Here is a 13,921-nt window from a genome sequence, read left to right on the forward strand (position 1 = left end):
TCTGCTGAAAAAAGCAGTTTTCCTTCTCCCTCCTTCCAAGCAGCCTTCTCTAGCATAAAAACTTGAGATGTCCATTCTCCTCAGCAACACCTCCACTATTTACTACCTTCAGGCCACTAAGAGGAATAAGATCCCAGCTTAGCCTAGGAGTCTAAGTACAAGGTTGGCTATGGGAAAGCAGCATATACACCGGAGTTATAGGATCTTTCCAATTTGTATCAGCAGAATTCCAGAGTGCATGAATGGGAACAGATTATAGGGTTATTAGACAAAGGAGGACAAAATATGTGCTTGGGTAGGGCTGAATTTGTTATGGGTATATTCACCCAAGATTCAGGATTTAAAATGTTAGCTCAGACACCTGGAAGTGGTGCCAGCAGTCTGCTGGGTTTGTCCACTTGAAACCTGGACTCAACTGTGGCCTACAGTTGGTGAGATTAAAACACCGGAATTTCTCTAACACACCATGAATCTTTGCTACTTAAAGTGTGGTCACTAGACCAGCAGCAACAGCTTTTCATAAATGCAGACTCTCAGACCCCAAAGCTAATACATCTGCATTTTAACAAGCTCTCCAGATGATTCATGTGCATCCTGAAGTTTAAGAAGTACTGCTGCAGATCAATGGTTCTCAGCCTTGGGTGCACACTGAACAACCTGGGGAGCTTTAATAATCACTGATGTTTAGATTCCACTTTCATACATTGACGTACTGGTCTGGGGTACAATCTGATCATCAGGCATTTTACAAGCTCCTCAGCTACTTCCAACATATAGCCGAGGCCGAGATCCCCTCAAAGGAATACCTATTCCAGCTAAGGATGTGCCTTCCCTGCCCACAATTATTCTGCCAGCGCTATAACCAATGGACATACCGAATGCCTTATTCAACACTACAGGATCCCGCTCAACTTCACCCTCAATTTAAAGGGGGCACCAAAAGCTCAATAATCAAGATAAATAATATCTTAATGCAATATTTTTAAATAAAAATTAATGTAAAAATTCATAATGAACAAAATAACAAAATCTTTTTTTTTTTAATATTTGTTTATTTATTTGGCTGCGTCGGGTCTTAGCTGCGGTATACAGGCTCTTCGTTGCTCGCACTGGCTTCTCTCTAGTTGCAGTGGGCGAGCTCAGAGCGCACGGGCTCAGTAGCTGTGGCGCGTGGGCTTACTTGCCCTGCAGCATGTGGGATCTTAGTTCCCCAACCAGGGGTCGAACCCGTGTCCCCTGCATTGGAAGGCAGATTCTTAACCACTACACCTCCAGGGAAGTCCCGCAAAATCTTAAATACAGGATCCAGCAGTGTCTTGATGAGCCATACTGCAGCCTAAGGCAAAAGTAAAACTGCACAGACATGTTTTTATGCATTTTTTAATGGTTATTTTTTTTCCAGAACATTAAAGTGGTTGAAAAATATTTAAAAATTGAAAAGTAAGTGTATTAAAACTCACAATATTATTTTAAATTTAAGTTTATTTTTACCAAAAATAAGATTAATTATAATTTTACTTTTCTAGCTTTAAGAAAGCAAACAATTTTTTTTCATCTACTTCGATTATCTTGTTTTCAATATAGACAACTTCCTTGTTTGACAGTCTCTTGACCAAGTGACAATCTTAGTTTTTTTTTTTTAATTAACATTTTTATTGGAGTATAATTGCTTTACAATGGTGTGTTAGTTTCTGCTGTATAACAAAGTGAATCAGCTATACCTATACATATATCCCCATATCTCCTCCCTCTTGCGTCTCCCTCCCACCCTCCCTATCCCACCCCTCTAGGTGGTCACAAAGCACCGAGCTGCTCTCCCTGTGCTATGCAGCTGCTTCCCACTAGCTAGCTATTTTACATTTGGCAGTGTATATATGTCCATGCCACTCTCTCACTTCCTCCCAGCTTACCCTTCCCCCTCCTCGTGTCCTCAAGTCCATTCTCTACATCTGCATCTTTATTCCTGTCCTGCCCCTAGGTTTTTCAGAACCTTTTTTTTTTTTTTTTTAGATTCCATATATATGTGTTAGCATACAGTATTTGTTTTTCTCTTTCTGACTTACTTCACTCTGTATGACGGACTCTAGGTCCATCCACCTCACTACAAATAACTCAATATCGTTTCCTTTTATGGCTGAGTAATATTCCATTGTATATATGTGCCACATCTTCTTTATCCATTCATCTCTCGATGGACACTTAGGTTGCTTCCATGTCCTGGCTATTGTAAATACAGCTGCGATGAACATTGTGGTGCATGACTCTTTTTTTTTTTTTTTTTAAGATTTTATAACAAGAGTGGCATTTATGTTTCTTAAAACTACCTTTTATAGTAGAGTATAATACAGAAAAGAAGACACTTTAACAAGGAAATCAAAATGCTTAAGGAAAACACAACTCCATCAAATACTACCATGCACTAAAATTAATCTGACAAACTATGTACACGTCTAGTAATTTTTTTTCAAACTTAATGGTAAAAGATGTGAAACTCTGATTCAGTAGGAACAGATCAATCTCTATTTTGCCTGGGTTTCAAACTTTCTGACGGCATCAACTATTCCACTATATTAGAAACAGCAAGCAGTCTTAAGTACTGCGTCCATACATCATGGACTTTCTTGCAATAAAATGTTTTTGTGTTTTTAACTTATCGTAAACTATCTCACAATCAAGAGGAAAAAAAAAAAAAAAACCACTTTTTCCAACTCCATGTTCTGAATGGGGTTTTAGGTAAAGAATCAATGTTTGCCAAAGAGAACAAGAATCTCTGTACGCGTTAAAGCTTTGATGATATAGAAGTCCTTTGTATATATCCCAGTTTTTATTAGCAGGTTACTTTATTTTAGATGACCTACACTATGGCTCATAAATGTGAACTTTTAACAGGACTCATGACCTAACTCACTAATTACTTCTATCTGCTTAGTCACTTGCACAATCCATGTTTTCATCTTGGCTTCAACCAAGTCTTATTATTCTGTTGTTTTATTTTTACAGCAGTATTGAATGTCCTATAAGTACCTCTCCCAGTTCTATCTGGAAGCCTGTATTAGAGAACAAGCAACAACAAACTTACTGACTATATACCCCAGGCTTCTCCAATAATACTTAAACCCCTCAGCCAAAATGCCTTTTTATGGCAGGTCTGGCCTGGGGAGATGGACCTGTTCTCTAACAGTCCTGACTATCAAAGCAAGGCCCTAAGGAACAACAGACATAAGGAAAGTCAATTTAATTTTTCTTACATCTGTCCACTCCCTCTTGGGTCATCAACGCTCACGTTCTACAGGCACACTCAATAACCTAAGGTATCAAAGGGAGTTCCCATGAGAACGAGCCCAACAGTTATCTGCCTTACTTGCCTGTCATTGACTAGGCTCTCCAGGTAAGTATAAATGCAATAAAATTCTTAAGACACAAGAACTTCCTCTTTGACTCAGAAGAGTAAGGAAACATGTACAACATAAGCGTGTAAAGCAATAAATTCTAATCAATGTTGCAAAAAATGCTGTTATGGTAACACCAATCAGCTCAAACTAACTTTCTAAAAACATTTTTTAGGATAGGCTGGCTAACACTCAAAAATTGCCCATATAAGTTCTTAGCTTACATTCTATTTAAACATTTCCAGAGCAAGTAGTAACTAGAACAGACAAAAAACAGACAATATATCTGGACCTAAACCTAAATGTGAAATTGGGTCCACAGGCACACTCTTAACCATTTTCCCAAAGAAACATGTTTAAACGGCTTTACTATGCAGAGCTATGGCTTCCCGGAAGGGTTACAAATCAGTCTCTACAGATGAGCTAGCTTCCGTTGAAGTAGCTCGGTTAGGGGACACTACAGTCAGTCTTGGGGGAGCTCTAGAGTTTCGTGGTGGAGGAACTTTTCCACACAGGAAGCTGATCAAATCTTCTTTACGAATCGTTCTTCTGAGCTTTTTAACCCAAGCCAACACATCCTTATTGCGTCGCTGATAGCCAATCTGAATTCCAATATCACAACTTCCCTGATGGGTATCCACGCTTTCTTTGTAGAGGCTGGTGACGGCGGTGGCTGCCTTTTGGAAGGGAACGGCCACGGCGGTGGCCGAGGTCTGGGACAGGTGTCACAGCTTCTGCTGCTTGTGCTCGGGCTGCGCGGCGGCCGCCGCCTCCTCCTGCAGTTCGGGGGACAGCTGCTCGTCCTGCTCGTCCTCGGCCAGGCACTGCCGCTCCCACTTGAAGAACCAATGCTCGGGCGTGCTCCTGGATCTCGGTCTCGCCCTCCTCCTTCCGCTCCTCCATCCTCCGCGACCTCCCGTGGCCTCGCAGCCGCCGCGGCCACGTCCTCCTCAGGCGAGGCCCCGCAGGAGCTTGGTTGTCGAGCGGCCCGGCGGCGGGGCCCAGCGGCCTTCAGCAGCTCCTCGCAGCGGCCCAGGCCTCCTGCACCCCGACGGCCTGCGAGCCCCGCCCCGCCGCTCCGCGCTGCCCGGGATGACCCCCGCCCCGGTCCTCCCCACCCCCGGCCCCTGCAGAAGGTTGCTGCGGACCGGATGAACGCCACCGCCTCTCGCCTCGCCGGCCTGATCGCGTCTACCGCCCGCCATGGCGCCGCGGCCTCCTTATGGCCGCCACCGCCTCAGACTGCCGACCGCTCCCCGTAGCCCTGCCTGCGCCGCCGAGCCCACCCCAAAGACTACATGACTTTTTGAATTATGGTTTTCTCAGGGTATATGCCCAGTAGTGGGATTGCTGGGTGGTATGGTAGTTCTTTAAATAGTTTTAATTTAACTTCAGCTTACTAAAACTTCTTTTTGCAGGGCAACATTGTGACTTATCTTTTTTTTTAAGTTCCCAAGTCTACTTCTAAATATGGATAAGACATCACTAATCATTAGAGAAATGCAAATCAAAACTACAATGAGGTATCACCTCACACGGATCAGAATGGCCATCATCAAAAATCTACAAACAATAAATGCTGGACAGGGTGTGGAGAAAAGGGAACTCTCTTGCACTGTTGGTGGCAATGTAAATTGATACAGCCACTATGGAGAACAGTATGGAGGTTCCTTTAAAAACTAAAAATAGAACTACCATACGACCCAGCAATCCCACTACTGGGCATATACCCTGAGAAAACCAGACTTCAAAAAGAGTCAGGTACCACAATGTTCCTTGCAGCTCTATTTACAGTAGCCAGGACATGGAAGTAACCTAAGTGTCCATCGACAGATGAATGGATAAAGAAGATGTGGCACATATATACAATGGAATATTACTCAGCCATAAAAAGAAATGAAATTGAGTTATTTGTAGTGAGTGGATGGATCTAGAGTCTGTCATACAGAGTGAAGTAAGTCAGAAAGAGAAAAACAAATACCATATGCTAATACAAAGATATGGAATCTAAAAACAAAAAAAATGGTTCTAATGAACCTAGGGACAGGACAGGAATAAAGACACAGACGTAGAGAATAGATTTGAGGACATGGCTAGGTGGAATGGTAAGCTAGGACGAAGCGATAGAGTGTCATGTACATATATACACTACCAAATGTAAAATAGATAGCTAGTGGGAAGAAGCCGCATAGCACAGGGAGATCAGCTCGGTGCTTTGTGTCCACCTAGAGGGGTGGGATAGGGAGGGTGGCAGGGAGACGCAAGAGGGAGGAGATATGGAGATATATGTATATGTATAGCTGATTCACTTTGTTATAAAACAGAAACTAACACACCATTGTAAAGCAATTATACTCCAATAAAGATGTTTAAAAAAATAATAATGTAAAATATTCACTACATGTTGAAATTCTATTTTGGATATATTGGATTAATGAAAATATGCTATAAAATTAATTTCACCATTTTCTTTTCACTTTTAAATGCTTGCTAGAAAACTTTTAAGTTACATGTATGGCTCACATTATATTTCTATTGTACACTGCTGTTCTAGACGCATCAAGAGAAAGAGAGAGAGAGGGAGGGGTTACTAATAAAAGAATAAGAGTATTATAGGTATAAGACTTCTTATCAAAACACTGGAGGACAGAAATAATGGTCTCTAAATTTCTGAGGGGAAAAAAAGATCTTAAATCTATAATTTAATATCCAGCCAAACTTATCAATTAAATATGAAGGGAAAGGGACTTCCCTCGTGGTCCAGCGGTTAAGACTCTGCGCTCCCAATGCAGGGAGCCCAGGTTCGATCCCTGCTCAGGGAACTAGATCCCACATGCTGCAACTAAGAGCCTGTATGCCGCAAAGAAGACCCGGGGCAGCCAAATAAATAAATAAATATTTTAAAATATAAATATGAAGGTAAAATAAACACTTTTCCAGCCATGTTGGATTCAGAATGATTTCAGAATCCTTATCTACCAGGCAACCTTTCTTTTTAAAAAATTTACAATATTTGAAGAGGTACTCTATCAACAGTACAGGAGAGAGAGAAGCAGCTCACGGTCCAGGAAACAGTGGTGGAATTCTAGGTGTGAAACAGAGAGTATGACATGTCTGCAGCATCCCGAAAAACACAGCTCAAATTAAAACACCAGATCAAAAGACCCTAAAAGGAATTCCTCCAAGAACAGAAAGAGGAAGATTTAACAGGCAGGACAATTAAGAAGCTGGAAGCTCTTAGCCCAGTGGGGAAGAAGACTTAGGTTTCTTTTTTTCCTCTCAACAAGAAAAAAGAAGCCCAAGAAATTAGAAATGCCAAGAAAACAACTGAAAAATTAGAGAAGAAAGTTTTGATTCAAATACAAGACGAGCAAAACTGTGGCCTGATCACTTGATGGAATATAAGAGAGGTCATTTGACTTTAACCCTTTGGACTTTCTCCTTTGAGAGAATCTGTGACAAATCAGTGACAAATAGTTGAAATGATCACATTTACATAATTATAATTAGATGGTTACTAGTTTCAATTTTTATAATCAAAACATAAGACCTAATTTTAGTTATAGAATAGAACGTGCATGTCATAAAAGACATTGTAAAGGTAACGCTCCAGTTGGCAGAAGTCAAGTTGAGAGCAGGAGGAGGGAAGGGTGAGTGCAGGGGTGCAACTTTCCTCGTTTTACTTTGGGATGATAAAAGAGATACTGTGTAAAGAAGACAGAATGAAAATACAGGATTATGTATACATCACTTAAAAGTATAAAGGCAGCTAATAGAAAAGCCACACACACTAATACAGCTAGCAAAACTCAGTGGAGAGAGAGACAAGTGGAATGTGAGCTGAATTCCCTGTCTATCAAAGAAGATGGAAATGACTTGATTTCCACTGCTGGTAAATTAAGAAACTGAAATCTAAGCACATCATTTAGAATTATGGTGGTAACTTATCAAAAGAATTAAAAACAAAAGGTTTAAAGGGGTTTCCAATGAAGTGTGGGAGGTGATACAGAGTTTTTATTTAATAACAGTACAGTACATGCTGTTTGAATTTTGAAACTGTGCACACGTTTAAAAATGTTTTTGAAAATACATTTATAAAAAATTGATGTTAATAGGTATAAAGAAAGCCTTAAAGAGTAATTCTTTCCTAAAAAAAAAAAAAAAAGAAAAGAAGAACAGTTTCAAATCAAGAATCTAAGCTCCACCTGCTATATAAAATAAATAAAGAAAAAAAAAGAAAAAAAGAAAAGGAAAAAAAAAAAAAGAATCTAAGCTCCTAGGACTTCTCTGGCAGTCCAGTGGTTAAGAGTCCACGCTTCCACCACAGGGGGCACGGGTTTGATCCCTGGTCCAGGAACTAAGATCCCACATGCTGCACGGCTCGGCCAAAAAAAAAAAACCAGAACCTAAGCTCCTATCTCAAGAAACCTAGTAAATGAAAACCAAAAAAAATCAAGCGTAAGGAAGAAAATAATACAGATAGGGCAGATACTAATGAAAATTAAAACAAAACCAAAGAGTTCAATGAAACAAATAGCTGGTTCTTTAAAAACATCAATAAATTAACAAACTTGCAGCTGAAAAGAAAAAAAGAGGGAAGATGCTAATAACCATATCGTTAGCATGTGCCCCTCATGTAACACAAGAAGCGTACTTCACACACCTGAGGTATTTTTCCCCAAATCTCATAACTCCAGTCTAACCATGAGAAAAATAGCAGACAAACCCAAGTCGAGGGAAAATACTATAAAATATCTCACCGGTACTGCTCAAAACTGTCAAGGTCATGAGAAAAAGCTGATGAAGATGAAGAAAACTTAGAAACTGTCCCAGATCAGAGAAGACTGAGGAGACATGACGACTAAATGTAATGTGGCTTTGTGGATGAGGTCCTGGAACCTCAACCTTAGTGGAAAAGGACATTTGTGGGAAAAAATCAGTTAAGTCTTAATAAAGTCTGGGGTTTAATTAATCATATCACACCAATAACGGTTTCTTAGTTGTGACAAATGTATTCTGGTAATATAAGATGTTAACAATAGGGGTATATGGGAACTCTGCACTATATCTCCAACTTTTCTGTAAACCTAAAACTATTCTAAAATTAAAGATTTGTTTGAAAAATTAAGTCACTGAATTAATTATTGTTTTCAGAGTACAAAGAGAAAGAGAAAGATAGGCTTATTAACAGAGGCTGATGGTTTAATGTTAATAAAGATCAGGAGAAAAAAGAACTCCTAATTCCTACTTTGTCTCTGGTCTTCTATTTCAAGAATTTAGCTTGCAAAAGTAGAAAGGACCAAAAATTTTCTACAATGAATAAGTATTACCTCTTAACTTTAAAAAAAAATAATGAAAATGGAGGGTTTAAGAAAAAAGTACATTGGTAAGTACATTGGAACAGAAGACCAAGATAAATTTTAAAATTCCAAGAATGTATCCAACTGCTCTAAATGAATTTATACTTTCCTGGAAAAAGTAATGCCCAGGTTATTGAGAAATTTTGCCAATGAGAACAATGAACCACAGAGGATGTTCTCTCTGAGAAGTCATGGGGATTGCCACAGCCAAAAGACTAAAAACAGGCAAAGGTTCCAATTTTCAAAAAGGAAAACAACATACTTCTGTAAGTCAGAATAAAGAGCCTGATGTCTATCTAGTACAACGTTTTAGTCATCAAGAGACATTAGGATACACACATTCAACCTACTATACATTAAAACAATCATCTCCTACAAATCTGACTTCCTTTTTTGACTGCAAAAGATATGGCAGACAGGGTGTATTTTACTTCAGTGAAGTACACCACAAGCTGCCTCATGCAAATCCTTGGGATAAGCTGGAGAAATATTCTAGACAATAAAAATGGAGAAAGATTTCAAATGTATACTGCTAGGTTATTTCTTCAGTCCAGTACTGTTTAACATTTCTGTAATTGACTTAGATGAAGATGTAGAACAACATTCATCAAATAGGCCGGTGATATAAGTCATAAGTCAAAGCAGTAACACAAGTAACAGAATCTGGATTCAAAAGGATACTGAAAGGATGTACTGTTAAGCTGAGCCTAGCAAGGTGAAATGTAATAGGGAAATAAGTCTATATTTGGGTCCCAAATTCAAATGCACAAATACAGAATGGCTTACTAGCAAAAAAAAAAAAAGACTCTGTGATATTTAATTGAAAGTCAGCTCAATATGAATTACATACAAAAAATGTGGCGTGCCTGCCCAAACATAATAGTATCTACTGAGAGACGCCACAATACTGCTATATTCCAGTGATCCTACGATGCCCGGTGTATAGACAATCTGAAAGCTGCTCAGAAGAGTAACCAGGGTCACATATAAAACAGATAAATGTATAGGCAGAGGAACAGCAGGTTTGGCCTGAGGAAAAAAATTGGGGGGTTCCAAGATAGGTGCCCCTCATGAGGTGCTCTCACATGTAAGAAATCTTAGACTTATTCTAAATGGAACTAAAGCTAACAAGTAGAATTTAAGGATTACAAGTTTAATTTCAATATAATAGTGATGGTAATTCAAAGACAGAATGAGCTACGTTTAGAGTTGAGCTTCCCTCCTTGGAGGCCAGATGACAAATTGGCAGGAATGTGGTAGAGACAAAGTATCAGATGGCTGGTTAGACTAGGGGACCTTTAAATCTTCCAACTCTATAATTTTAAAGATGCTACTTTTCTAGACTTTCTCTATGCCGAACTTGTGGCTCCAGTCCAATTACCACTGTTTCTGGAACAAGCCTTATTTATACACGTACTTTCCTGTATCCACTCAGGCTATTCTATCACTCAGCAAAGACCAAGGATTTGTCTTTCTGAATCTTATCAAAAATGAACTCAAATACTGTCCTTAATAAAAACTTCTATGCCTACCCTACTCTGAACTCCCTTACCCCTGAATTATGAAATAGTGTTTGGCAGTTAATTACATACCAACTTCAGACACCTCTGCTTCTGTCTTAAACCGTTATTTAACCTTTTATAATAATTTCTCTCCTCTGCTAAATTTAAATTCCCTTAAAGGCAGACACTGTATTCTCTACACGTCTAGGGGTACATGGCAGACATTCAAAAACAGTCTTTGAAGGACTTCTCTGGTGGCGCAGTGGTTAAGAATCCGCCTGCCAATGCAGGGGACACAGGTTTGAGCCCTAGTCCGGGAAGATCCCACATGCCGCGGAGCAACTAAGTCCGTGCGCCACAACTACTGAGCCCGCGCTCTAGAGCCCACGAGCCACAACTACTGAAGCCTGTGCGCCTAGAGCCCATGCTCCGCAACAAGAGAAGCCACCGCAATGAGAAGCCTGTGCACCGCAACAAAGAGTAGCCCCCGCTTGCCGCAACTAGAGAAAGCCCATGCGCAGCAATGAAGACCCAATGCAGCCATAAGTAAATAAATAAATAAATAAAAATAAAACAAAACAAAAACAGTCTTTGATTTTCAATATTGGAAACATTTTTTATTAGAAGTTATTTTATTAAAAGGCACATTTTTATAGGTAAATGGAAAGTTCACTATTCAAATCTGAATACTGACTAATATGCATGACTTCCAGTTCAAATAGATAACTACCAGAATGAGACATTGCCACCCACTGATAACATATTCTAACCAGAGGACTTTTAAAATAGTGAATCAAGCTCAGAAAAGTTCAAATTTTCCAACCTAAACATAGAGGTTGGTAGAGCTGCCTTAAAACCTTTCTTGAGCAAAAAAAAGATTAACAGAACCAAACTAAAGAGTGAAAAATGTCAAGAAAAAAATCACATTTTAGAAAAAAAATCATATTTATTTCTTTAAATGTAAAACGTATTGATGTGTGATGTGATGTACAGACTGTAATTTTTTTTTTTTTTTTGGCCGCGCTGTGTGGCTTGTGGGATCTTAGTTCCTCAACCAGGGATTGAACCTGGGCCACAGCAGTGAAAGCGTCAACAGACTGTAATTTTGATTCATGTAAATTGGAACACAAATTAAGAAAAAACAAACTAGTCACACAAAGCCCAGAACAGATGCTCACTCCCTAAACACCAACTAACAAATAAAAGTCCTAGACAAATTAAAAGAGAATTCCTTATTTGTTTAGATATATTAATAAAGATTAGGAAATACTTACTGAAGATTCTGGATCTGACAGTTCATCCAATAATTTCCTTGCATCTACCACAGCTTGGTAGAGTCTCAGATTTTTGCCATCAGAAGCAACAAAGCAAGCACTTGCAGAATTGCAATATGTGCCTGAGAAAGTAAACACTTTGCATTATAATATATAGTTTATTTTTATTACTGGCTGAAGTATGAGAAAAAAGTATTCACACTTCTCTTTTTAGACATAACCATGGTCCAGAAACACAGATACAATTAATAGATATAAAATTATTAACCAAAAAAATTCAACAAATAGGTTATGAGAGGGAAAAGATGAAAAACAAAAGTCTAGAAACTCTAAACTTAAGTCTGATGCTTACATTCTGAATACTTATTAAAAATCTTCCTAATGACAAATATAAATCATTTTATATATAAATAACTGTCTTAAAGCTTTTATTAATTTCACTATTAAAATGAACACTTACCAAGACAGTAACTAGGAATAAGAGTTGGAAGCCAAGCAACATTAGAGAAGGCTGAAGTATGTAAAGAGTTAATTCGCGCCAACTCTGATACTCCTCCAGTGTATGACAAAGGTCCTATTGGGTCCACGCGCCACAGAATAAGTTCACTGTAGATGGCATTCGGGTCATGAAATGTACGTGTTGCTGCATTTCTGAGAGGCTGTTTCAAGGAACCCTTTATGTGTCTTACAGGATCCATTAATCTACTTAATTTAGTGTCTGAGTCCCACTGAAAATCCGATTCAGGAGTCAGCAGAGCATTATGATGAGATGATGTCAATAATAATGGTAAAACTGAATGACATGCCAGGTCATTGAGGTGAAATCTATGACCACAATATCTAAATTTGTGAGATACAGTTAGAACAGTGGTAAAGGCAGACTTATCAGCAAAAGTGACCGCCCATTGATTTAAAGAGCCATCTATGTGTTTAGAGACCATCATTACTGTGGGAGCTAAAATGTTCATATTTGTACTGTGTGGTCCAGAACGCAGCTGTGATCCATGAGGACTGCATTCAGCCATCATGTCTTCATGTAACAGAGTGTGGTGAGAATCTTTTGTAGCATTTATACAGGCATACATCATGATATTTTTACTAAGAGAGCTTGCATCACCAGATGGAAATGCAACAGGAATCCGAGAAGAAAAAGAAACCTGAAAAACACAATTACATGATTCAGTGTAAGCAGTCTGCCTCCTCTCAAAGTCTTCTAAAAATACTTCCATTTTCAAAATGTCAAACCTCAGCTTCCTAGCAAAATATATCATTTTCGACCTCATTATGGTCTAATCCTTTTCCTCTATTTATATAGTATCATATCTCTATTCATCGCCTATGAGAAAACTGAAGAAATAGTTTCAAGTATTTGAAACTTGAAACTTGCCTGTACATCTAGATGACTACAACCATAAATCTAAACAAATATTGTTCAGAAAGATAACCAATAAAGATAGTAGGTTTAATTAATAAAACTGAAGAAGTGGAAGGGACTCATCCTGAGTCACATTTTTAGGGTAGTTTCTTAAGTTTATTCAAAATATTGTGAATTCCCAGAAAAAATGAATACACATACATTCAAGTACTCAGTATCACATTTCAAAGCCAAATTCATTTTACTTAAATTAATCAAGTTTATAAAATCTGTGGTCATTGACCCCCCTTTGATAGCAAGTTATTCTCTTCTCAGTTGCTTATCAAAAATAAAATCATTGAGTATTTCTGAAAACCTGCTAAATCTGAATAGCATCTGTTTTACTTTTTTAAGAAATGTAAAAATTGCTTCATCATTAAAATATACCTGGACTTGTCTAAATATTCCAGGATTATATTCATCCAAATACTTTACATGCCACACTAGGAAGGTACCATCTACCGGGTGTATAGTAAAAAGCATGTCAGGATTCTTATTCCATTCAGTTAGCAGCATTTCGATCTTCCGATCAAGCAGGACTGTAGGCAGTGGCATTGGTACACCAGGTCGTGAACAGGTTCTAGGACTTCCCTCTCTTTCTCCATCTTCATGTTCTGATGATCCTGTACCTGCTTCAGATTCTCTATCCAGGGATAATTCTAAATCAGAAAATAAATTTATCAGTACATACTAACAGAAATACTACAGAAAATTCATTTACATACTAGACTATCAAATTCATTTACATAATAGACTATACTACAGAAATTCATTTACATACTAGACTATCAATAAATAGCATACTAACTTTAGAAATCATGAATCCCTTTTCCAACTTATGGCCAGGAAAAAAAAACAAGGAAGGAAACTATTTTCTGGTCTGAACTGAAAATTACTACATTTCTTAGTTTTAGATGAATCAAAATTTCATTCACACTATCACATTATCTTTATTATTACCATTATTAGCAAAACCTGTTCC

At 38.4% G+C, this 13,921-nt stretch overlaps 1 protein-coding gene across 11 annotated transcripts in view; it reads right to left on the reverse strand.

The window, feature by feature from the left end:
- DMXL2 (Dmx like 2) overlaps nt 1-13,921 on the reverse strand; it is a 151,947-nt gene that overhangs the window by 71,340 nt on the left and 66,686 nt on the right. For all 11 annotated transcript variants that reach the window (XM_082444557.1, XM_082444558.1, XM_082444556.1 and 8 more), the window contains 3 exons: nt 13,327-13,598; nt 11,986-12,682; nt 11,526-11,647 (listed from right to left, as the gene is read on the reverse strand). In XM_082444557.1, coding sequence (XP_082300683.1) covers nt 11,526-11,647; nt 11,986-12,682; nt 13,327-13,598 — 1,091 coding nt within the window. The remainder of the gene's footprint in view (nt 1-11,525; nt 11,648-11,985; nt 12,683-13,326; nt 13,599-13,921) is intronic.

Source organism: Balaenoptera physalus (assembly GCF_965194825.1).
Source record: "Balaenoptera physalus genome assembly, chromosome: 2".
Classification (NCBI taxonomy): Eukaryota; Metazoa; Chordata; class Mammalia; order Artiodactyla; family Balaenopteridae; genus Balaenoptera; species Balaenoptera physalus.